A 25,687-nucleotide genomic window follows, 5' to 3' on the forward strand; every position below is an offset into this window, starting at 1 on the left:
AGACAAGACCAGAGCCAGTGATTGAAGGGGAAGTGGGTGGGAAATAGACCAAATTATATTAACTGTGGTTCTTTTTGGACAGTCAACCCTAACCAAACCCATTGGAGCCTGGCTTGACAGCAGGGAGATGGAGCCTTTTTCTTTTCAGCCGTTGCTGGCATCTGCTCGTACCTCAGTGACACTGATAAGGGCAAATGACTGGCCTACCTGCTGTGCTTTTCTCAGGAAGCTGTTGAATGTCTCACTGCCTCCGAGCATAGGGTCCTGCCGCACTGTGGGTTGAACAACAGACAGAGATTTCAGTGTGAAAGTCAACAGTATCTTATGAGTCAGTCTCATTCAAGTGAAGATGGCAGAGCACAAACAAATCTCGAACAGTTTCTATAAAAAAATGTTAGGGATCACATTTGCAGTGTTTGCTGTCAGACGTTGGATTTGGACCACACAAAGAAGCACCTTCAAGGATAATAATCTGTCTTTCTAATGCATATGGAAATACTAGATAGCTTGGTCTTTAATTTTGAATTAATTCATTCACATCATGACTAATTCAAACCTTAAGCAATTGTATAATATGGAAATGATGTAAACAGTTGTTGTTTTTTCATATTTTAAACATCAAATATGAAACCACATCCTATGTGGATAAAGTTCCCAAATGAAACTAGAAGTATTTTAACAAGAGACCATAAAAAGAAGAAGAATTAGACCCAAGACAAAATAACAGGAATTAATTAATCTAGACCCTTTAACCATTACCAAAACCAGTGTATAACCAAAATATCAAATTTTTAGGAAGGTGTACATTTGCAAAAACTGAGACAGTTGTTTCCTGTGCTGAAACAACAGAAGTGCACAGGCTTTTCAGATGAGCATCATATATTATTATATCAACTGTGAAAGTGCTTTAGTTAAAAAAAATAAAAAAAACATTAAACTAGCATTATAATGCAACATATTTGATATTACAAAGAATTGAGAATTCTCATGATTCATCATCAAATCGTTGGGAGGGGACTTCAGTATCAGATCATTCAGTGAGGAACGATAAGAGAGGGAACAGACAGGGCGTCAGAATGTGGAGTTGGACGTCTGTAAGAAAGTAAAGCTCTGTGCACACAGTGCTGCCTCATCTCTGTCTCATCCGGAAACGAGCACAGCCAGATGACCACAATGTTGGTCACTGTGTGTCTGAAACCAGGATACACACTCTTGATGCTGTGAAACAAGGATGTGCTCCATTCATGCATTTTCCTCTCTGAAATACAGAAAAAGTTGCGGCTGAAAGTTGTGTTCTCTTGATGGATGATGAGAATCCGGGCAAACGCCACTCCTGCTGGAATTCGGTATTGCTGTTTTCAAGCTGGATCCAGACAGAACAGTCACCACTAAATCCACCCAAATGGATAATAACAGGAACAGAGAGCAAACTATTAAATTAACAGTTTAAGATAATGCAACAAAAACACCTTAAAGATAATGCAATACTGGTTGAAAACATACATGATTTAGTAGCAGCTTTGATTCTTCAGTTTTTCATTTGACTTGTACTCCCATTAGTAAGAATATGCAGAATGAATATCTGTCAGAATGAATTTGCATTAAAGGGGCCCTAGTTCATTACAACAGAAAACACTAGTGTAGAATAACAAATATATTCCTAAAGGAATGGGACAAGCGTTCTTGCCAGAAACAATGTGTAAGTGGGTGTAAGCTCCCTATGGCCCAAACGAGCTGCATTGCTTTTGATAACAGGCCTAAGAGTTAAAACATTGAAATGGTCTTATCACTGTGCTTTTTGAATCCCAGCTTTATGGCATGGCACAATTGTGTGCTTTGACAATGTCACAGACACACACAAAACACTATTTTACCATTTAAAACAGATTAAAAGATGGTATTGATTTGTTTTCCACATTCTGGTCTTGAATGAGGAAATGGTCATATGAAGACACAATACACATAGTGTTGATCCATGATGTTCCTAAATGAAGGGCTGAAAGATCCCAGCATATTATTTACACATAACCAATAAAGCTTATTTTGTCCTCCAGAATGCCATTTCCTCGGGAGGTCAAATAAACTTAGCAATGACTGTTGAAGGATGCCATTGTTTTTGTTCTCTGTGGCAAAGGCTTAAAGTAGATTTGCTAAAATACTTTGTCAGCACAAAGTCTCATTTAACACCCATTCAGAGAATATATATCTTAACCCTGTGGATATCAACCAATACACAATGTTGACTGTCGATGCAGATTGTTCAGTGTGTTCATGTTGAGAAGTGAGAGTATTGATCTTTTGTTTCTTTTAAAGAAGTGACACTGATTTGATCACACTTGAGCTTGTTGCCCGGAGACCAGTTGCCACTCACCAGCCTGCATGTATTTCTCCAGCTGCTCCCGCCGCTGCTCCACTTCTGCTGGCGTGAGCGTGAAAATCTTCTTGGGAGGGAATGTGGGGACAACATTGTTCCCATACTCTTTCCTTAACTGAAAAACAGATATAAAAGGATGAAAGGATATTCGTTCACTACAATGCTATCAAAACCATATTTTGCAACTTTCAAACCTTTTATATTTTAACTACATCTCAAGTTAAATGCAAAAACAAAAAAGTTACAGCAATTCTAAATGCATCTAAAAGGTGATTTAATAGTAGAGAACAGTAAATATATCACAATATCATGCTGAATTTATCTATGAATCACTTATTGAGAGCAATATTTAAGTGATCTGAACCGTTGACCACAGACTCTGTAACATAAGCAAAATATTAAATCCTCGCCAATATTTGCCACATGCTAATAAACATGCTTTCCCAGAATGCTCCTCTTCCAGTCAGCATAAACAATGAGTGTGCAGCTTCTAGCACTGTTATCAAGAGACAATGACAGAAAACAGGCCTCCTGCAGCATCTTAATTAGGTGCAAAAGGCCATGGCAATGTATTTAACATTTAGCAGACAGCAGATATGATTCCAGCAATGGTGATTGTTTTTCTGCTTTTTAAATAAACAGAGCAGCACTGCACGTGTTATTTCAATCCTGTAATTGTAATAGGACTCTGTGATACATAAATCTTCTTTGGAAGGGGCTCACTGGCCACTGCAAGCATTATGCCAGAGGAGAATAAGGCCATGTTTAAAGAACAAAGCATATGCACATCCAAAAATATATCCATCTTTAGTTTCACAAATGCACAGACTGGAGTCTTCTGGACGAAACTTATAAAGAAAGACAAATATTTATAATGTGGCTGACGCACATATTCATTATCAGTTTCATTTTAATAATGTAACAATGGTTGTCTTCCTCTGGCATGTCCCTCTCTGACCCTCTTGAAACCATTGTGTGTTTAATGGATGCATTTCCTTCTCACTCAAAGGGCTGACGTCAGCTTTCAGAACGAATCGAGACGAGACGCGCAACGATCTGAGCCAAGCCTGTTTTAATGGAGAAGCTCAAAGAGGGTAGAAGAGGAGCGTACGTAAAGGGACTTACCGTGATGTCAAACACAGTGACCACTTATCCCTACCTACCTTTCAAATGGAAATGCATTTTAGGAGGGACCTTGTATGAAAAGTCATGGAGTTCAGAATACTATCAAGAGAAACAAAAAATGCTATACAAACAAGAGGCCAGAAGTTGAAGAGGAAAAACTAAAAGACTGACCTATCCTTTCCTAACCAGTAATCAGCTTGTTGCTCATTTAAATTCCACATCAAATCTGTCTCCACCAAAAGAAAAACAAAAGAATACCTCCATGAAGCGAACCAGTGTGCTGAGTGGGGGATACTGAACCAAAACAACAAACAAAAAAAGTGAGAAGAGATCTGGGTGGCATATTGTGAAAATGTTGTCATACTTACAGTGAAACAAGGAGGTGGTAAGATGCGTGTATAGCTGTGATGCATGACAAGTAGGAGTGCTAATCCCTTGCATTGCACTTGCACTTTTGAAATTGTTAACACTTACACAACACAAAACATTAGGTTTTGGTCAAAGTATTCTCCAGTACATTTCAGTAAGGCTGTCAATGCGGTGTGCTCTACAGAGGCCACCAGTGTGTATGAAGCAAGTGAGTTGCAAGGCTTCACAGGGAAGACTCTCGCTGTTCCATGTTTTGTGGACATGAAGGGGTGAGAAGTAGCTGGGGTAAGTTGCTACTACAAGCCCTGCAGAGCCACCATCTGGTAAGGGAAGGTGGAAGCGTGTTGAGATCAGCCATATTTCCCTGCATGCTGGAGCTTGCAACACCTGCTGCCAGACAGGAAGAGGCTGTCTGACACACTGGGGTGTTGGCAGTGTGCCTTTGAACCACTGAGCCCACATCCAAATTGGCACTGTCCATTGGTTAAACACAATGCTAAAGGGCAGGGTGGAGAATTACTGTTCCAATCTTTAACAATGCTCAAATTGTCACCGGTGGTTACAGCATTACATAATATTATGATGATTATGTTCTTCTCTATCACAATCTTCAAATTAGCTTAATTACAGACAGAAAAGCATGTAGGTTTCACATAGACTATATGCAGTTTCTAAATTCTAGTTCCTCTTTAAACTGTGGGTGATATAAAAATAGGCATTGTCAAACTATAGAATATTTAAAGAGAAATTAGGCTAATCTTGATAAGTGGAGAAAGTTGAAGTGCAAAAAGTGTTAAAAAATGTAATGTCTATCTTAAATGAACTGCATAAAACATTGGTCAGGGAAGCCAAAAAGCGGAAGGCTCTACCACTATTTATTAAGAAATGAAGGTTTCATGCCCCTCTCGTACAACACACAATTTGGCTTGATCCAAATCATATCTATATAAAACAATCAAATAATTATTTATTTCATACTAAAGTATTTATTTTATTTCATACTTTTATAGTATTCTGGTCAACTTTTGTAAACTAATGTGTTGCTTGTAAAACACAGTAAAATAAAATAAAAAATCAAGTTGTATGTTTACACTGTTCAACAAGATACTTCAAGAAGTCAAAAGGTTAGGTCTAACCTGGACAGCAAATCAATGCAGATTTCAAATCGAAAGAAGAGTGGGATGGAGTGCATTTGGAAGAAATTACACTATTTAATGGCAATCCTCCCACTTGCTAGAAGATAAACTATTTGATCAATGAATACTACCAGTGCTTATGGCTCTGAAACCTGGAAACCTGAAAAAATATATACAAAAACTGGAAAGAACGCAAAGCAGCACAGAAAGATATATTCTTGGAATAACAAGAAGAGACAGAAAACAAAACAAATGTATCTGAAAGTAAATAAAACTGTGACATCTTTGAAAGACCAAAGATGGACAAAATAAGCTGTAGAATGGATCCCAAGAGATGAGAAAAGACCTAGAAGACGACCACATAAAAGATGTGACAATGAAACTGGAAGATTTGCTGGTGTGACCTGGAAAAGAGGTGCTCCACATCAAAACAAGTGGAAACGTCTGGGGGAGGCCTTCATCCAGCAGGGGATCGATAAACACATATCATTATCTGCCTATATCGATCCCATTTATATATTATTTAAATAATTTTGTGCATGTTTTACAATAAAATTAAATAAGCTAAAAAGCTATAGATTGTTCTTGAATGTCCTATTTATGAACATAACACTGTGTAAGCCCAGAAGTGTAATTTCTCCTCATTTGATTCAGCCCCTAAACAGCAGCAGTAAAATATGGTGTGGAGTCTATTCTTTAATTATGTATAGGCTTCGTCCTTTTCCAAACACTTGCCCATATACCTACTGAAAGAAAAGATACAGATCTATACTTAAAAACTACTCAATTAAAGGGATTTACTCTCAGCAATGCTTCCCCACTCAAAGAATTACACACAGGGACACTCAATGAATAGATCATTACTCTTAACAGGAGTATTGCTCTGTAACACCTGGTAGTTTAAAGAGTGTTCCTTTAATTGCAGGAAATTATGCTTGATACATCAGATCTCCACAATTTAATTGAGAAACAGGCTGTAACTGTACTCTTGCGAATGTGTGCATCTCTGTTACCTGTTCATGTAGGCCCAGCAGCTGGCTGTATCGGACTCGACAGTGCAGCACGCCGTTCACATGGATATTATAGGCCTAGGAAAGAGGAACAGAAGAGCCATGAGGACAAAACTGCACACAAACAACAAGGAATGATTCGACAGCAAAGTTTAATTATGAGCTTTCAATCCCATTGTGGCCCCTTAGAGCTGCAGATCACCGGCATTCCTGACATACAGCTCAGGGCGTAATGTATCTGGACGGGCATGGAGACCTGCTTAAGATGATGGACAATATTTGCTACACTCTGGATTCCCTCAGTGTCTTTCAATGTAAAACAAAGTGATGCACTCAAACATCTAAACTCTACCCCCACTGGATCATTAATCTTTAAAGGTAAACATTATGTTAATTTATTCAACAACTTGAAAGACTTTCACTTTGCTTTCTCACAAGCATGTGTTAATGGTCCCCATCGAACACCGGAAGGAAAGGCACATGAGCAAAGATCGGATCATACAGGCAGTGCTTCAGAAGGTATACAGATCAGCCGACATGGTGTTTCTATTCCTAAACCACAGAAATACAGCAGCTGAACGGAAGAAGCTTTATTCCTTTGCATTAATAAATAATCGAAGAACTTAAACCAAATGATAAAACTATTGATGTCAAAATCAGAGAGATGTAGATAAGTTACTGCGTTATGATTGCAATAAAAAACAGCAATAAGATATCCTAATGCATTCTAAAATTGACACCAATAAACACTTTTTGCTCTCACATGTCCGATACAGAAATCATAATCTTGAAGGTGATAGTGATAACTTGTCCATTTTCTGCTGTACTTTTACAAATTATGCAATTCACACATCTAGATTCAGATTCTTCACACTAAGGCACTGCCATCAATCACTGCATTTTCCCTTCGACCTCGCCAGACCACAGACTGACAGAGAAAATTAAGGCTGAATCACATTGAAGGTGAATTCAGTTTGTACTCCTATTTACTATTGACTGTTTGTGTGCTGTGATTTGCCGGAGAGGGGGAAACATGAAAGGAAAAAAAAATAGAATTAAATAAAAAAACATGGGCTAATTTGAAAGACCGTCTTTGGGGATCGGATTTAAAAGGATTAAGTTTTTGAATCAGATTCTTTTCAAAATAAGACAGCATGCTCTCACAACATGGTCCGGAATACACTTTGCCTCCAATGCACAAAAGACTCGGAAACTCCAAAGCCCTGCCCTTCCTGTTTTCAAACAAACAAACACAATTGCTGTCCTCAACATTAATTTGCACCCTTCTCACCAAATTGGCGATAGACTGTGGTGTGCAGAATATAAATGAGTGAAAAGTGGCAGGCTGGCTTAATAAAAGTTTTAGCTTTGGCTAAGCCCAAAGCTCCATATTGCAAGGCAATAATGGGATGTTATATTGCTGCCGAGACATGAGACGGCCACCGTGCTGTTGCTGATAAACAAACCAGTGTGAAAACACAATGTACAGAAGGTGGGGAGGAAATAAAATAAAAATCTCCACTGCACTAGTAAAAAAAAGAAAAGGAATGCAAAAGCGAACAGGAAAAGGACACAGCTGGCTGTGGAGCATTAGACCGGTCATTACTGCGCTGTATGAGCCGTGCACAGCATACAATTACTGCACACAGAAGGGGAATGCTCGAGTCCTGCCACATCGAGCTCAATGGTGACAATTTCTTCCCAGTAAAAAGCAGATGTTTGTTTAGTGTAGGGCTGGGCGATATGACTTAAAAATGGTATCTCGATATTTTGGGACCATACACGATATATACCTCGATGTACCTTGTTTTTATCCAATCAAGCTACAAAATAAGACCAAAGACATTTAAACAACAATTCTTTATTTAATCATTAAATATGCAAAACTAACAAATACTACATGCAGGCTGTCATGGTAAATATATGCAGAATGCAATATATAACAGTGCAAGTGGTGTGTGATTACTATTATGTGTGTTATGTTATGGGATTTTATATATATATATATATATATATATACATACACATACACATACACACACACATACATACATATACACATGATTTACTGTCACATAACACAAGTAATAGTAATCAAGCAACACATGCGCTGTAAAATGGTACAGATTCAGTTATATTTACCACAGCCGGGTTTACAGGGGCGCATTAACATCTCAGGGACATTTCTTCCCTGACTGTCGCGTTTCGATTCTACTTACCGGTACAGCACGTGTTAATACTAAATAGTTATATTATTATTATTATTATTATTATTAATAATAATAATAATAATAATAATAATAATAATAATAATAATAATAATAATAATAATAAAAGCTGTTATACCACTTCACCATCTAATTAAACTTTCTGCATCTGTTTGCATTGCTTTCCAATTTATTAAAATGCAAACAAACTTTTATTCTTTAATTTTATACACATTATATCAGTCTAAATTAGCGGGGGTGGGGGGTGCTGCTTGCAGATCGAGTTCAGCCCGGCGATGAGAGCGGGACGGACCGTGTGCGCTTGCGCATTAAAGTATCTCTTGGTTGTGTAGGTTATTGTGCGTCAGGTCCCTCATGTCTGTCTGTGTTTCTGCTGCTCATTTCTTGCCGCATCCGACACGTGTGGAAGAACCGGGGAGAACGCAAAGCGACCTAATGACGAAAAATACTGCCGTAAAGAGTGCGATTTGCGACACCACGATATAAACGAGAGCATAATATGAAACGATAGACGTTTTTCTATCGTCATACGATATATATCGTCATATCGCACAGCCCTAGTTTAGTGCCATTTAATGTCAACAAAAATCTAATGAAGATTTTGCCATACTTCAATTATTTTACATAACAATATTTCTATGAAAGAAAAAGTGTTAAAAATCAAAAGACTTCACATTTATCCGACTTGAATTAATGGTTTCAATGTACTACTATTATTATTTTCGGGGTCTGAATAGCATTTTGACAAAATATCTTCCTGATATCTGGCTTTTTGAGTTTATGATGTCTCGTATGAAAGTCAGCAACTCCATGCACTGCACACTATTAAGATTGTAATATTGCTTTTACCTTCCAGATACATATTTGGTGTTATCACTAGTGTTTAGCCCTTTAAAACAGCACCACATGGACTTTATTTTTAAAAGACATTAATACATACAAGATCAACAAAAACCAGCATATCAAAGACGTTATCAGCTTGTGCAGCTACCAAGTGTCTGCTTGGATACTTTTGCTTACCAAGAAAGTTATCAGCCTTAAGATTTCCTGAAATCTCATCTGCGCTATAAAACAGAAACACAATGTTTCCAACAAGTGTTTAAAATAACAGCCACTGTTTGCCTTGTGAAACTGCCAACAAACGCAGCCAAGATGTGGAGTTACATGCTTGCAAAAGGAACATAAATATTTCTCCATCACAGCTAATTTTATTTTGGTTTCCAGAATAATGCTGCCTTTTCAGTAAGTTTTCTGGAGTCCAGTCAGCAGTGTCATGTACCTAACACTCACAACTTCAAAGCCTTAAACCACAACCAGTACGGTGTTAGATTGGAATAATAAAAATCATATCAAAATTATATGACTCCTATTGTTTTGAGTGCTGTGGCTTGGATATGTGCCTGGGCTTGACTAAACAAAATGCAGAATAAGGGATTTTCCCTTTGCCTTGAGTCATTTGGTGTAATTATATTTATAGAACATCAGCATTGGTCTGAATGACTTGTTCATCCCTTTAAATGCATGTGGTAGTGTAGTACTAAAAATTAAAAGCATATAAAATATACATATAAACTCACCTTATAAGTACAGTAAAATAATGTTTACCTAATTTCAGTTCACAGCTTTGTGTCTGGTCTGAATGCGTCTTTCTCTGCCATTATGCTTTCGTCCAGATAAAACACATGACTAAATCACAGTAAATAAAGACCAGAAGTCTGAAACACATTTCAGTCCTAATTTGGAAGATTCTATTGAGCTATACGAGCTTGTAAGGATAATGTTGTCCCTGTAGTCCTACAACTCTATACATCCCTTGCACTTCAGGAATGGTCTTGTGTGAAGGTGTTGTAAAACCAAGGTCTGGCTGTAAGCCGCATTTGTCCTGAACATTGTTGTAAAGGCCCTGAAAATCCACCCTGGTGACAAGAAGTGCTATAGAAATGTATATTTGTATTGCTGTTATTATGCAGATTTCTTCCTGAAAGCAGTAGTGCTGGTAAAGTATGATAATTACAGATTTTTCAAAAATGTTATTGAATGAAAAGCATGAACCCTCTAGATCGATTTTATTCTTTCACAGTCAGTTTAACTCATCAAATATTTCCAAGGCTATTTTCCGAGCTCCAAATACGCTAGGACTTCAATTGAACAACATCACAATCAACACAAACAACAATGTTGCTGCTTTGTACTTTAATCATTTCCTAAACCAATGTACAATAAATTACAATTATTTAGAAATGTAATTCAATCACAATACTTAAATTATTAATTAGTGGTTGATTATTTTCTTTCATCTACCAGTTCTTCTCCAGCACAATAATCTATTAAAACTATGTGTAAACCTTCAAAGGTGACCGAATCCAAAAATATACAGATTACTACTGTTTGTAGCTGTGACATCATACAAGGATGACACTGATATTCTCACAGACTTTATGAAACATATATTGGATAGTAGACCTATCTGATGCAAATTACTTTTTTTAATATAGGCAATTAAAAAAAAAAAAAAAATCAGTTCAGGACATGAAAACTGAAGAACAACCAATTTAACCACAAGAGAGATGCTGCAAATTCCCTGCTTTGTTGCATGTTTGTGTGTGTGATTGTGCATTTAAAACACCACCATACAATAACATCATTCATTCTTCTCAACCTTGATGACAAGTGCAGCATCGGACAGGCAATCTTTCAAAACATTTAAATACATCCTTAAACAGGGCTTAATAAGCCACCCAACCCCCTCTTTAGGAGATAATTAATAGCAAGTGTCACTTGGTCAATGCATCAAACTCTTTCTTCATTCACACGGCCTCTTCTGACACGGGTTCATTAGCACCCGGAAAGCAGATGGGCTGACGATGTAACATGATTTGAATGTAGTGACGTGCGTTTTATTTATTGTAATTTTCTGACTGGTTCCTCAAGATTACCATTTCCAAACACTGTGTATAAATACAGAATCAAAGCCCACAGAAGAGCAGTTTATGGGTTTGACATCTGGAACAGCAGGGGTGGGAAGAGGAATTGATTCGGCCGTAAGGAAATGAATTTATTAGGCACAATAGACACTAACACATAGTTACCTTTTCATACAAAACTGTTTGATCCACATCCAGTGCAGCTTAAAATAAATGCAGTATACAAAAATCACTGTAAAACCTTTACAGTGCCTCAGACAACAAGACTATGAATCATAGCAGGGTGCAAAAAGAGGCTTATTTAGAAAACCAGAACCTTCTTTTTGCACACATTTTCCAGTGATTCAGAGAGTTAAAATTTTAGTTTAACTGCTTGCTGAAAAACTGGCTACTGAGGTTGAGCTTCTAAAATCCAGATTGTTGTTCCTTTTTCAAGAAATAAATACAATAAGGAAACGAAACAGGTTTAACTAAGGGTTACATATTTTCTGGAGATTTTGTTACTTCCTTCATTTTCTGCAATGTTCACCATTTATTTGTACTAGAAAAGCCAAGATTTCTAGTACTCATCTGCAGTCTACTCTTATCTAAGCCTCTAAGATTTGGAAATAAAGTAACTTTTAAAGCAATTCAGCAGTTTCCTTCAAATTCCCCTGTTGTCAGCAGCTTCCATCAGAGTCCTGCCTGCTGCATTATCTCGACAGGAAATGAAGAATGGCAATTAAATTACGACACATTAGCTGCAGATTTGCAGTTTTTCTGCATTTTTCTGCTTGGATAGGTTTTCCTAAATGGGTGGTGTCTGGGTTAGATACAGGTGCTGAGCCCAAATTAAAAGGGAATACACTGACTTCTTAATACAATCAGATTTACAGTGCTGTGTGTGTGAAACCCGTGCAACGTACCAACTGTCACTTGAAAGCCCTTGCAGCTTCGATCATGTAAGTATGACATTAGATTTTGCTCTTTTGTCTTTTTCCTTTCTCAGTGAAGAAACTGAAATAGGCCACCAATTTCAAGAATGAAAAAGACAGGTAAATAGACAGGTAAATAAACTTGTACAGTGAGCGAAAAAAGTATTTGATCCCCTGCTGATTTTGTACGTTTGCCCACTGACAAAGAAATTATCAGTCTATAATTGTAGTGGTAGGTGTATTTTAACAGTGAGAGACAGAATAACAACAAAAAAATCCAGAAAAACACATTTCAAAAAAGTTATACATTGATTTGCATGTTAATGAGGGAAATAAGTATTTGACCCCTTCGACTTAGTACTTGGTGGCAAAACCCTTGTTGGCAATCACAGAGGTCAGACGTTTCTTGTAGTTGGCCACCAGGTTTGCACACATCTCAGGAGGGATTTTGTCCCACTCCTCTCTGCAGATCCTCTCCAAGTCATTAAGGTTTCGAGGCTGACGTTTGGCAACTCGAACCTTCAGCTCCCTCCACAGATTTTCTATGGGATTAAGGTCTGGAGACTGGCTAGGCCACTCCAGGACCTTAATGTGCTTCTTCTTGAGCCACTCCTTTGTTGCCTTGGCTGTGTGTTTTGGGTCATTGTCATGCTGGAATACCCATCCACGACCCATTTTCAATGCCCTGGCTGAGGGAAGGAGGTTCTCACCCAAGATTTGACGGTACATGGCCCCGTCCATCGTCCCTTTGATGCGGTGCAGTTGTCCTGTCCCCTTAGCAGAAAAACACCCCCAAAGCATAATGTTTCCACCTCCATGTTTGACGGTGGGGATGGTGTTCTTGGAGTCATTCCTCCTCCTCCAAACACGGCGAGTTGAGTTGATGCCAAAGAGCTTGATTTTGGTCTCATCTGACCACAACACTTTCACCCAGTTCTCCTCTGAATCATTCAGATGTTCATTGGCAAACTTCAGACGGGCCTGTACATGTGCTTTCTTGAGCAGGGGGACCTTGCGGGCGCTGCAGGATTTCAGTCCTTCACGGCGTAGTGTGTTACCAATTGTTTTCTTGGTGACTATGGTCCCAGCTGCCTTGAGATCATTAACAAGATCCTCCCATGTAGTTCTGGGCTGATTCCTCACCGTTCTCATGATCATTGAAACTCCACGAGGTGAGATCTTGCATGGAGCCCCAGACCGATGGGAGACTGACAGTTATTTTGTGTTTCTTCCATTTGTGAATAATCGCACCAACTGTTGTCACCTTCTCACCAAGCTGCTTGGCGATGGTCTTGTAGCCCATTCCAGCCTTGTGTAGGTCTACAATCTTGTCCCTGACATCCTTGGACAGCTCTTTGGTCTTGGCCATGGTGGAGAGTTTGGAATCTGATTGATTGATTGCTTCTGTGGACAGGTGTCTTTTATACAGGTAACGAGCTGAGATTAGGAGCACTCCCTTTAAGAGAGTGCTCCTAATCTCAGCTCTTTACCTGTATAAAAGACACCTGGGAGCCAGAAATCTTGTTGATTGATAGGGGATCAAATACTTATTTCCCTCATTAACATGCAAATCAATTTATAACTTTTCTGAAATGCATTTTTCTGGATTTTTTGTTGTTATTCTGTCTCTCACTGTTAAAATATACCTACCATTAAAAGTATAGACTGATCATTTCTTTGTCAGTGGGGAAACGTACAAAATCAGCAGGGGATCAAATACTTTTTTCCCTCACTGTATAAACATGAATTCTCAACATCAACAGGAAAGTTTCAGAAAACAATTTGTCCATGTCCTCAGGTACAATTCAGAACAGAAAAATAGAAAAGAAACTCTGAGGGCAGAAGTCTCAATTGGTTTCTACAACAGGCAAACTGCTCTCCTCTGCAGTGGAGGCCTACAGGAACATCTCCAGGCAAGCAAGAGAGATCAATTCACAGTGACATCGGTGCAGCAGTCGTTTCATACACTCTACAAACTATTTTCTCAATAGCAAATCTGCCCGAGAGTAACCAGAGTGGTTTAATTAATATTAAACCAAGCCTAGGTCTGCTCCCTACGGTACCGTCAGGGCTGCCTAGAGGTGGGCTCAGAATTGCTTCATGACTCCTGAGCAGCCTTTGTTATTCATAGGCTATAGCTGCTCCATCTGCTCATAAGAGATGTCACATTTCACTGCCTACTCATTTTTGCGAGATAATGAAACAGGCCTTTTTCAGAAGCACACGGGTGAATTAAGACACTCAAAAAATTGAGCTCCTGCAGCATTTGAGCCCTGTGCTTGATCCAGTGTGTGCCATCACAGTAAAGCCAGAGCAGAGTTCTCCACATGCATTTCCGCAGACAGTGGAAGCTCTGCACACCATGCGTGTTACATAACATAGAAGTGACCCAATGATCAACCCCAGTGCCTTGCTTCTGAAGGACAGACCAGTGAGCTGTCAGTTTCAGATCCGCAGTCCGCCCTGCAACTGCTCCCACACGCCCCTCCAGCTCCCAGTTCCCCATTTGCACCAGCTTTAGCTCAATTATTTTTCACTGAAGTGAACCTGGCTCTAGGCCTAAATGTTCTACCCATGTTGACCTCTGAAAATGTGAATATTGCACCTGACCTCATCAGTAAAACATTGCACTTTATTGCTGCTTTTTGGTTGGTAGAAGGGAACTTAAAACCAGAAGAAACAAGTTCTAAAAATTCCCAGACATGGTTTGTTTTCTTCCATTTCAAATCCGCTGTAAAAATAAAACCCAACCTCTACCCACAGTCTGATTCCTTCTTAACCTCCTAGTCCTGGCAGGAGAGCAGAAAAACAAAAAGGTCATTGTAGATGAGAAGTATGGTCTGTGAAGTGAACTACAGTGTGGCTCTGTAATTATGCCCGAGAATGTGTGCAAACTTGCAAACGTTCACCACAGTCCATTCAAAACTGTGTCAATCTCCACAAATGTATTTACAGTTTACTGAACGGAGATAAATTGCCTTCTTTATTCTCAAGGGAGATTGATCTAAACTCCACTGTAGCAATTACCTTATTACACTACTTGAGATTTAACAGCTGCACATCACAGAAGTACTCTCGTCTCCCAGTCAGTGAATCCCTGCACTTAACCATGCAGCATAAGAAGCTAAAATGGATCCCAGAATTAGGAATATTCTTAAGCAGGATTTGTTCTCCATTTCCTCTGCAACTAACACTGTCTCATGGTTACTGTATTTCTTGGGAGTAAAACTTGATCTTCTGTGCAGAAGCGCAATTCTTATTCTTATCTTAATATAGCAGAGAACATGACACTACAAAATAAATGTTAAAATAAAACTTCCATGTTTTTTACGTTTTCATTGCTGCCCCCTGCACTGCTGGTTTTTGTTCCAGCCGAGCTTTTAATTATATAATTGAGCCTTATATTGCTTTGTTTGTACAATTAAGGATTCAATTAAGCAATTAAAATCTCAGAACAAAAGCCAGCAGGACAGGGGGTCCTCCAGGAGCAGTTTGGGAATCCCTACTCTACTGAGCCACCAACGTATTTCACATTGGATGGAACGAAAAGTGGCTGGCATGAGCCAGTCAAAATCCTATGCTGACACACTCCCCATCTCAGTTGACCTGAACTCGGTCCAATCCAATGGAATCCATTTCCTTAAGTTGAAGCCGTTTTCAACAACGTGACATTTTCAGTGCTCAGAATAGTTTCATGAATTGTCTTTATTCAACTCGATGAATCACCACAAATAACATTGTTTCAAATGAATACTAATTTGAAGGGTGTGGATACATTCCATTACACATCTGTGTCATTTACCAGTGCTTTGAGCAGCATCACTTTCAAACAGATACTCATGAATTATACCATTGATCTCTTTAAATTCTGGATCTGGATTCTTGAAAAACATGGACCATAGCTTTGTCAGCAGGTAATCATGTGAACAATGGCGAGAGTGGGTCAGTTTTAAAAGCAACTGTAGTATAGCCTACATGTAACAGAGCTCACAGTGTGTAAAATGAACCTGGTAAGGTGACCGATTTCCCTACCAACCTAGTAGAGCATTCAAACACTGCTCATCATGGAACCAGTCTTTAGATGACGAGGTGTGCCTGAGATGGCCATTAAAGTCTGTGCATTGTCATAGCACGCTCACAACGCACAGCAAATTAATTCCCCTCAGAAAACTGAGGTCAAACAATGCCCAAACACCTTATCTGTTGCACAAACAACTGTCTAGAGTGGTCATTTTCTAAAAACATATCAAAAGCAAAAGTTGTCCTCTTTGGTTCGGTATCTGAACTTTGGAAGTTGTCTACTTTTGAAAAGATTCACGATTTGAACTAGAGGTGATGCGACTGGGTCTAGGAGCTAGGTGGTGTGCACAGGGGCAAAGTAGGTTTAACTTATTATACCAAAATACAATGTTACAGTAAATGATTTCTGCAAAAATAAATATATTGGCAAATCCTAATCTGCTGAGCTGTCATGTACGACAGATTATAATACTGTACTCGGTGCGTTTCTGAACTACAGATAACTACTATGAACTGTAGCTTTCATATGGCTTTACAACAATTTATCAGGACACCAAACAAAATTAGGCTCTCAGTGTGAGATTACCTGATCACTCGAATGTAATGCAGAACTGTAATTCTTGTGTTCTTCACCGAGACAATGCAACAGTGGATATCCTGTCCATTTACCGGTTCAGGGGCTGCGCTGATTTTGCAGATTCGGCATAATAGAATTGCAAAACAAAGAGCTGCCCGCCCTCATTCCTTCACAGTGCAGAAAGCAAAGACGAGGCTGCAGCTGAACACGGTACAGAATTGACTTCGGTGAATTCAGTCCTTACACACAACATATGAAGAAGGTCTTTATAAACTACCTTCACAAAATGCACTGCATTCACATAAATATACATCGAACATCAGTTGTGATAATAGTCAGACATGAACTGGAATTCAATCAGAACTTCGACCTGCCTGCTAATTGCAAATTACAAACCCCTCACAAATGGCTTTTCATTTTCTTTGGCTTGCTTTCTTCAATTCTAGCTGAGCTATGGACCACTTAGTCTAATTAAATCCATTAACTGAATTACTAATTTCATAAAACATTTTCCCCATAAACTAACAGTAGCTTCTAATAAGATCATTTGACATGAGCATCAGCATTTAGGTGACAGATTCCAGTGATGAGGTGTCTGCAATTTATCCAGTTGGGCACATACAGAATTAAAACTATTTACTGTGGGGGAGTTTGTAATTACCACCTGGATGTGTGGCTTATTTCAAAGGTTTAGGCAAGTTTACAAGATCAACAGTTTATGAGACATGTTGAGCGCAGAATTAAAATAATTCTGTTTTCTCAATGTTTTGGCAACAGCACACCTAAAACAGGGCGTTTCTGAAACCAAGGACTGAGAGCAAGGAAAAAACGACGATAAATAAATAGCGAATTAAATCAATTAGGGCTCAGTAAGTTTAGGAAATTACAAACATGGTTGAAACGGGAAACAGAAGATAGTTGGGAAACACTGATGTACTGGGGAGTAATTAAATCAAAACTTTCACCCCGTTAGTTACAAATCTGCCCCTAATGTTAATACATCCACCTGTTAACTCCAGCTGGACACGGGCCCAAACAAAGGAGCAATAAACTTCTATTTAGCGCATAGCCAAAGCTGGGAAACAAGTTATTCTTGATTCTCAGTTCAGTAAAAAAGTCAACAAACCTTTGTTTGTTGTAGGCCCTTATTTTTAATGCCGGGAGGGCAAAAAAAACATGGCACAAACACTCGACAATTATACCATGACTCGGCTTAAAAATGTAATTGGCAGCAAGGGGTGAGTGAGAGAGATGCAACAACAATGGAGCAAAGCTGCAAAAGGAGAGGAATGGCAACGCTGGGGAAAACAAGTGGTTTGTGGAGAATGTCTGTAGTGACCCAAACAAAAACTAAATATGCTCGAAGCAATATACATAAAGTGAGATGCATGAAAAGACCACAGGGAGCAGGAATAACTTTCAGTGTGATAACAAGAACTGCAAACACCATAGCAATTGGACTGGAAGCTGCCCAAAAATATAAGTTATCAAAATAGGTGTGGCACAGTAGTACTTTGAAAAAATTTCCTCCCCAGGGGTATTTCATAACCGGGCAGAAAACTAAATCAGGAGGCTGTTTTTTCAAACCCCCCAGTCAAACATTCTTTGTGTTTTTCATTTTTGCTTACTGTAGTGGTTTGCATATGTTTTTCCCTCTACAGGCAGTTGTTTTCATGTACATACATCAATTTATGGATCAGGAGAGAAAGGGTGCTTTTTTATGAGTCTTCCCGTTACACACTGTTACAGCAGAAAGGGAAAAAACTGAACCACAACTGCCAATCAATTAATTTAGTTTTGTGATTAGTTTACAAAAAAACATGGTTTGAAGTTTGTAGCTTGCTGGTTGAAAAGGCCAAGGGCGAACAGTGTAAACATGCAACTGAAAAAAACATGTAGGGCATGCTCAGAATAAAGGGAAAATCCACAAAATGACTGTGCACATAAAGAAAACAATGCACGGGTCAACAACATAGTCCTTCTTTTTCTCAACTCTAGTCGTGCACAAGAAAATATGTGTAACATATGAATACAATCTTGTCATGAGACAACAGAGCAAACAACAATACTAAAGACAGATAGGGACACTCATTGTAAATGGATCATTTGTAAGTGTTTGTTCAACCAATGATTGTAATACTTAAAATGTCTATTGTGCAATGCCAGGAAATGATAAAAAAAAAACATGTTTAATCTAATGTATGGTATTTAAACTCGAGTTATTTGTTGTTGTTGATACTCATTACATGACTTTCTATTATGTTCTCCACAGAATAGTTATCCTACTAATGCATTTGTAGGCTAAAGAGAGCAATATACAGAATGCAGGCACAGAGAAGAGAGGGAGAGCAGGCATTTGGCACAACTACAAGACCCAGATTTATAGATTAAAAAAAAATGGATTTATAAATTAAGTATGATCTCCACGGATTAGAAAAGAGGTTCATATCGGCCTCCACAACATTAAAACAGTTTAATTGGATAACAGGGAAAAAAGATCAAAGGGAAATTAAACTCCACATCCTGATATACTCCAGTACGAGCAGCACTAAGGGGGCCCCACAACTAATCAGATTCTATTTCCATCACTTTACATCTTTCTGAAACATTTTCAGTAAGCAGTTTCGCCTGAACTTACTTTAACTTTTTACAATCACTTTAACTTCAGCGTCTTCCTTGTCTAATTCCGAACCTTTTCTTCTTGCTAATCCCATAATTTACTAGCACTGGCTATTAGTCACACTAATATGCAAGCTGGGGTTTAAAAGCAGACATCATTCCGCGGATTACTTCTGTAAAGCTACCTAGAGAATCTTCCTAAGAAAATAAATAAATAAATAAATAAAATAAAGAAATAAATTGAATAAATGAAACGTTTTGACTGGGTAACTATGCTGTTTTTCCATTCAGAATGTTAATTTTATTGTGAATTTGACAATTTCACATTAATTAATTATTAGAAACATAAAATTGTATCTGCATAACTAAGTTGCTGGTCAGCACAAAGATAGAAAGTATGTAACCGCACAAGTACAATAATAAGTATATGGTTAACTATATAACAATTCAATATATATATGTCTTTCTTATATTACTGATTACTGGAAGATAGATTTTCAATAGTTTTGTTTAGAGCAGAATTATCTAAAAATGAGGATCTTGAAAACAGCTGATAGAAGACAAACTCCTTGAACAACTCCACTAATATTACTGGTATAAAGATCCACCTGTAATCGTTCGATTTATACTACAATATAAAGCTTTGAGTTGAGACAGGCAATATAAACTCTAAATCATAAACAAAGACATTGAAAAGTCCATAAACACTGACATTAGAAAATCCCAAATCACTGCATCTAGATAAGGTCCATCTAGATATGCCCTGAATAATCACAAACATGGGCCTACACTCGAAGACATGTCAGTGCAACAAAACATAAACCATGAATATCGATCCCTAGTAGACCAGATCCTGTCTATTACCTCACAAGCAGCAGTAAAATGCGATTGTGCTTCACCTAAAACATGGAAGGGACTAACTCAAGCACTTCATTTTCCAATCTCTGAAGTGACAAAGGTTGTTCTGCACTGCCCACATAACCAACTTATGGCAGTGGTGGCTTCTTTGTGAGCACTGGAGGTATTTAACTCCGGCTCATCTGCTGTAATTGGGTGAAGTGCCGTGAGAAGTATGTCAGCATTGGCCCAGGCAAAGAAACGATGCACTTTTAGGGCATGTCAGCAAACCAGGGGTCCTCCTTGTTTTTACATACATATAGACAGGAAGATAGAGCTTCCTAGTCTGCAGGAAGTGCTAGCAGTCATACAGCTTGAAAGAGGCGGCACACACAGGAATCTCAGCTTTATAAAGCAGGCTGTGTTTTCGTTAAGCCTTTCTGCTAGCTCTGCACATTTTGTAGGCTGACTGCACATTTTTCAAGGTACAGTACAGACAGTCCTATAGCATGCGGGTCTCAGCACACATTTCCAGAGATGGCAAAGTCACAAGCCTTTTCTTCAAGAGCAGTGTGTCACTGGAGCAAGTACCAAGGAGTCCAGAAGGACAATCACTTCAACAACCATTCTGCATCGTTAATATCCAAATGCCACACATTAGCTTGTGATTAAACGATTTAGATGATGCCGTTTGTCCTGTAGTGGACCAAACAAATGTGACATTGGTCTGGTATTTCGCTTTCAGTCTATTAACAAAAAGCAAGTGAGAGAGAGAGAAAACCGCAGGTTCTTATTACAGAATGTTCCTATAATTCTCAAGGTTACAAATACAGCTTATCTTGGTTGTAACATGAAACCAAGAGCTCCTCTCATCTCAAAACATACACATCCCTCTGGTAGCCAACACTTTTTGCTCAAATAAAACAAGGCGTATTAAATTAACCGGATGTTTTGTTGCGAAATATGAAGAGAGTAGGTCTACATTACAGCTGTTGATTAGTGAAAGCTGAATAAACAGAGGGAGAAATCAGCTGTTATGCATTTACCAGTGGTTTCCAAAAGCCTTCTGTGATTCATAATGTATTCTTGAGAAACTGTGAAAAAGGTGCAAGAGGTTTCTATTTTCTTCTTTCCTGGCCAATGTGTTTATCATAAATATCTGTACAGGCTTCAAACTACTTTACAATTAATGTCAGTCACACTGGGGAGTCCATAGTCAAGTGGGGCCACATTGTAATACACTGTTCAATGCATTTTGCTGGAAAGGATTGTCTATCAGATTGGTATTTTTGTTGTAGTTTTTTTTATTTATTTTTTATCACATTTGCTTTTCAGAGAAAAATAGTTAAAGCATAAAAATAAAATCAACACAGATTCTGTTATCTGCACAACAGATAGTACAACAGCAAAGCATGACAGAGTGGTTTGGAAATTCACTCAGGCACAGCAATTGAGCTTTCACAGCAGGTTCACAATACAGAGTACCCAGAGATTTTTTCACGAAATAACAGGTCCAAGGAATTGCAGGTTTCCAAAAGTGTAATATTATAACCTACTGTGATGGTTAACATAGTACATGTATTAAACAAGAAATATCCAAGTAGAGTGTGGCAAAGAACTTCACGACAATTAGAACAAATAATCGAAACCAAAAATGTGTAAAATCCCTGGAAAAATATCTTAATTTTCAAACCAAGCCTAACGCATTGCTGAAATGTCTCCATTATGACATCTAAGAATACCTATGGTCAATAAATATAAGAACAAATCACAGAATGCAGCACACAAGGTCAGATGGGTGTACACAGAATTTAATCTTATTGTCAAATATCTGGGTTTCGAAACAGTCTGTTTTCCAGGACGCTTATCTCTATTCAAGGTTACAGTGAGAAATGCAACACTGGCAGTAAGCTAATATTTCTCCTGCTAATCTAACATACTTGCCAATGCTGAGACAAGCGCCAGAGCCCATTTGTGAAACAGTGTGAATAACAACCTTGCACTCCTGATTAGGAGTTATTTTAATTAGGCATAGTTTCTGCTGTCACATTGCCTCGGATAAAGTGAGCACAGCTTATGGCAACAGCAGCATTAATCTTTCATGTGAAAAGCAGCTTCTGAAGTTCTCCGATTCTAAATGGGGGGAAAAGAAATGGTGCAATTAGAAGGAAGGAAAAATACTTTACGGTACACAGACCTTTTAAAATGGGTATTCGTGAAGAACAAACACATGGGAAACTATTAAAATCCATCTCAATACCTTGATATTTTTAATATGATCTTTAACTGATTAATCTGAGAAAACCAGCAAGAATGAGAAGTGAAAAAAGAGCTCTCGAGTTTATTTGGTTCCAATTTTCTCCAGGCCTGTAAATATGCAACGCTGCTAAACCCTCCCAAGGAGCAAACGGAAAGTGCGATTCAATGCAAAGCAGAAGGGTAAATAACTGGTGCTGTCAAGCTGACAGCTTTGGGGAGAGCAGAGCGCTGTATCTCAGCTGCTCCAGGACACCAGTACGACACACATGTAATAAATTCTGTAATCTCTTTCATGCTGGTACGAATTCCCCTATGACATAGATCTGCTGATATACAATATCCCCGGCTCCACTTTGTGCATTTTCAGCAGCCCGACTTTACAAAAATAAAACACAACAGTAGTTTCCAGTGCAAATTCACCAGCCTCCATCTACAGTGAGGGAAAAAAGTATTTGATCCCCTGCTGATTTTGTACGTTTGCCCACTGACAAAGTAATGATCATTCTATAATTTTAATGGTAGGTGTATTTTAACAGTGAGAGACAGAATAACAACAAAAAAATCCAGAAAAACACATTTCAAAAAAGTTATAAATTGATTTGCATGTTAATGAGGGAAATAAGTATTTGATCCCCTATCAATCAGTAAGATTTCTGGCTCCCAGGTGTCTTTTATACAGGGAACGAGCTGAGATTAGGAGCACTCTCTTAAAGGGAGTGCTCCTAATCGCAGCTCGTTACCTGTATAAAAGACACCTGTCCACAGAAGCAATCAATCAATCAGATTCCAAACTCTCCACCATGGCCAAGACCAAAGAGCTGTCCAAGGATGTCAGGGACAAGATTGTAGACCTACACAAGGCTGGAATGGGCTACAAGACCATCGCCAGGCAGCTTGCTGAGAAGGTGACAACAGTTGGTGCGATTATTCGCAAATGGAAGAAACACAAAATAACTGTCAGTCTCCCTCGGTCTGGGGCTCCATGCAAGATCTCACCTCGTGGACTTTCAATGATCATGAGAACGGTGAGGAATCAGCACAGAACTACACGGGAGGATCTTGTTAATGATCTCAAGGCAGCTGGGACCATATTCGCCAAGAAAACAATTGGTAACACACTACGCCGTGAAGGACTGAAATCCTGCAGCACCTGCAAGGTCCCCCTGCTCAAGAAAGCACATGTACAGGCCCGTCTGAAGTTCCCAATGAACATCTGAATGATTCAGAGAACTGGGTGAAAGTGTTGTGGTCAGATGAGACCAAAATCGAGCTCTTTGGCATCAACTCAACTTGCCATGTTTGGAGGAGGAGGAATGACCCCAAGAACACCATCTCCACCGTCAAACATGCAGGTGGAAACATTATGCTTTGGGGGTGTTTTTCTGCTAAGGGGACAGGACAACTGCACCGCATCAAAGGGACAATGGACGGGGCCATGTACCTTAAAATCTTGGGTGAGAACCTCCTTCCCTCAGTCAGGGCATTGAAAATGGGTCGTGGATGGGTATTCCAGCATGACAATGACCCAAAACACACAGCCAAGGCAACAAAGGAGTGGCTCAAGAAGAAGCACATTAAGGTCCTGGAGTGGCCTAGCCAGTCTCCAGACCTTAATCCCATAGAAAATCTGTGGAGGGAGCTGAAGGTTTGAGTTGCCAAACGTCAGCCTCGAAACCTTAATGACTTGGAGAGGATCTGCAAAGAGGAGTGGGACAAAATCCCACCTGAGATGTGTGCAAACCTGGTGGCCAACTACAAGAAACGTCTGACCTCTGTGATTGCCAACAAGGTTTTTGCCACCAAGTACTAAGTCGAAGGGGTCAAATACTTATTTCCCTCATTAACATGCAAATCAATGTATAACTTTTTTGAAATGCATTTTTCTGGATTTTTTTGTTGTTATTCTGTCTCTCACTGTTAAAATACACCAACCATTAAAATTATAGAATGATCATTTCTTTGTCAGTGGGCAAACGTACAAAATCAGCAGGGGATCAAATACAGTGAGGGGAAAAAAGTATCATACATGCACAGATAAACCAATTAGATTTCAATTTGGCGTGATAATGAATAGTCTAAATTCTTACTCAGAGCCCATTTTGTTGAGGATGTAAATCTAGATCATGTAATGCATGCAGAGTAAATCACGCACCTACCTATTCTCATGCAAAACACTATAGTCTGGACAACATTCTCTCTCTCAAAGATCAGCACCATAATTTTGCTGAGAATAAATTTTAAAAAAGCATGAAAGTCTTATTCAATTGATCAATTGATCAATAATATTTCACCAGTGAAGTCGGCTCACTTTGATCTTTAACACCAGACACTGTTTTGCAATTCCATTTGGTCCTGTGTGGCCAAAAAGACTTCCTTTGTCAATTTGCCTTTATTTATTCTGGTTTAATTTCAAGGACATAAACACTACAATCTACTGATGGCCATACTCTTAACATAATGACAACGTGAAAGAAGTGTGTTTGAAATCTTTGCAAATGTATTAAAAATAAAAAACAAAAAAAGCACATGTACATAAGTATTCACAACCTTTGCCATGACACTCAAAATTGAGCTCAGGTGCATCCTGTTTCCACTGATCATCCTTGAGATGTTTCTACAACTTGATTGGAGTCCACCTGTGGTAAATTCAGTTGATTGGACATGATTTGGAAAGGCACACACCTGTCTATATAAGGTCCCACAGTTAACAGTGCATGTCAGAGCACAAACCAAGCCATGAAGTCCAAGGAATTGTCTGTAGACCTCAGAGACGACAGGATTGTATCGAGGCACAGATCTGGGGAAGGGTACAGAAACATTTCTGCAGCATTGAAGGTCCCAATGAGCACAGTGGCCTCCATCATCCGTAAATGGAAGAAGTTTGGAACCACCAGGACTCTTCCTAGAGCTGGCCGCCCGGCCAAACTGAGCGATCGGGGGAGAAGGGCCTTAGTCAGGGAGGTGACCAAGAACCCGATGGTCACTCTGACAGAGCTCCAGCGTGTCTCTGTGGAGAGAGGAGAGCCTTACCTGAAGAACAACCATCTCTGCAGCACTCAACCAATCAGGCCTGTATGGTAGAGTGGCCAGACGGAAGCCACTCCTCAGTAAAAGGCACATGACCGCCTGCCTGGAGTTTGCCAAAAGGCACCTGAAGGACTCTCAGACCATGAGAAACTAAATTCTCTGGTCTGATGAAACAAAGATTGAACTCTTTGGCCTGAATGGCAAGCGTCATGTCTGGAGGAAACCAGGCACCGCTCATCACCTGGCCAATACCATCCCTACAGTGAAG

The 25,687-nt window shown here is 39.0% G+C and overlaps 1 protein-coding gene across 2 annotated transcripts in view; it reads right to left on the reverse strand.

The window, feature by feature from the left end:
- snx17 (sorting nexin 17) overlaps positions 1 to 25,687 on the reverse strand; it is a 49,412-nt gene that overhangs the window by 18,462 nt on the left and 5,263 nt on the right. For both annotated transcript variants that reach the window (XM_066709218.1, XM_066709134.1), the window contains exons 2-4: positions 6,018 to 6,092; positions 2,372 to 2,489; positions 208 to 272 (exon numbers count right to left, since the gene is read on the reverse strand). In XM_066709218.1, coding sequence (XP_066565315.1) covers positions 208 to 272; positions 2,372 to 2,489; positions 6,018 to 6,092 — 258 coding nt within the window. The remainder of the gene's footprint in view (positions 1 to 207; positions 273 to 2,371; positions 2,490 to 6,017; positions 6,093 to 25,687) is intronic.

Source organism: Amia ocellicauda, chromosome 1 (assembly GCF_036373705.1).
Source record: "Amia ocellicauda isolate fAmiCal2 chromosome 1, fAmiCal2.hap1, whole genome shotgun sequence".
NCBI classification, from domain to species: Eukaryota; Metazoa; Chordata; class Actinopteri; order Amiiformes; family Amiidae; genus Amia; species Amia ocellicauda.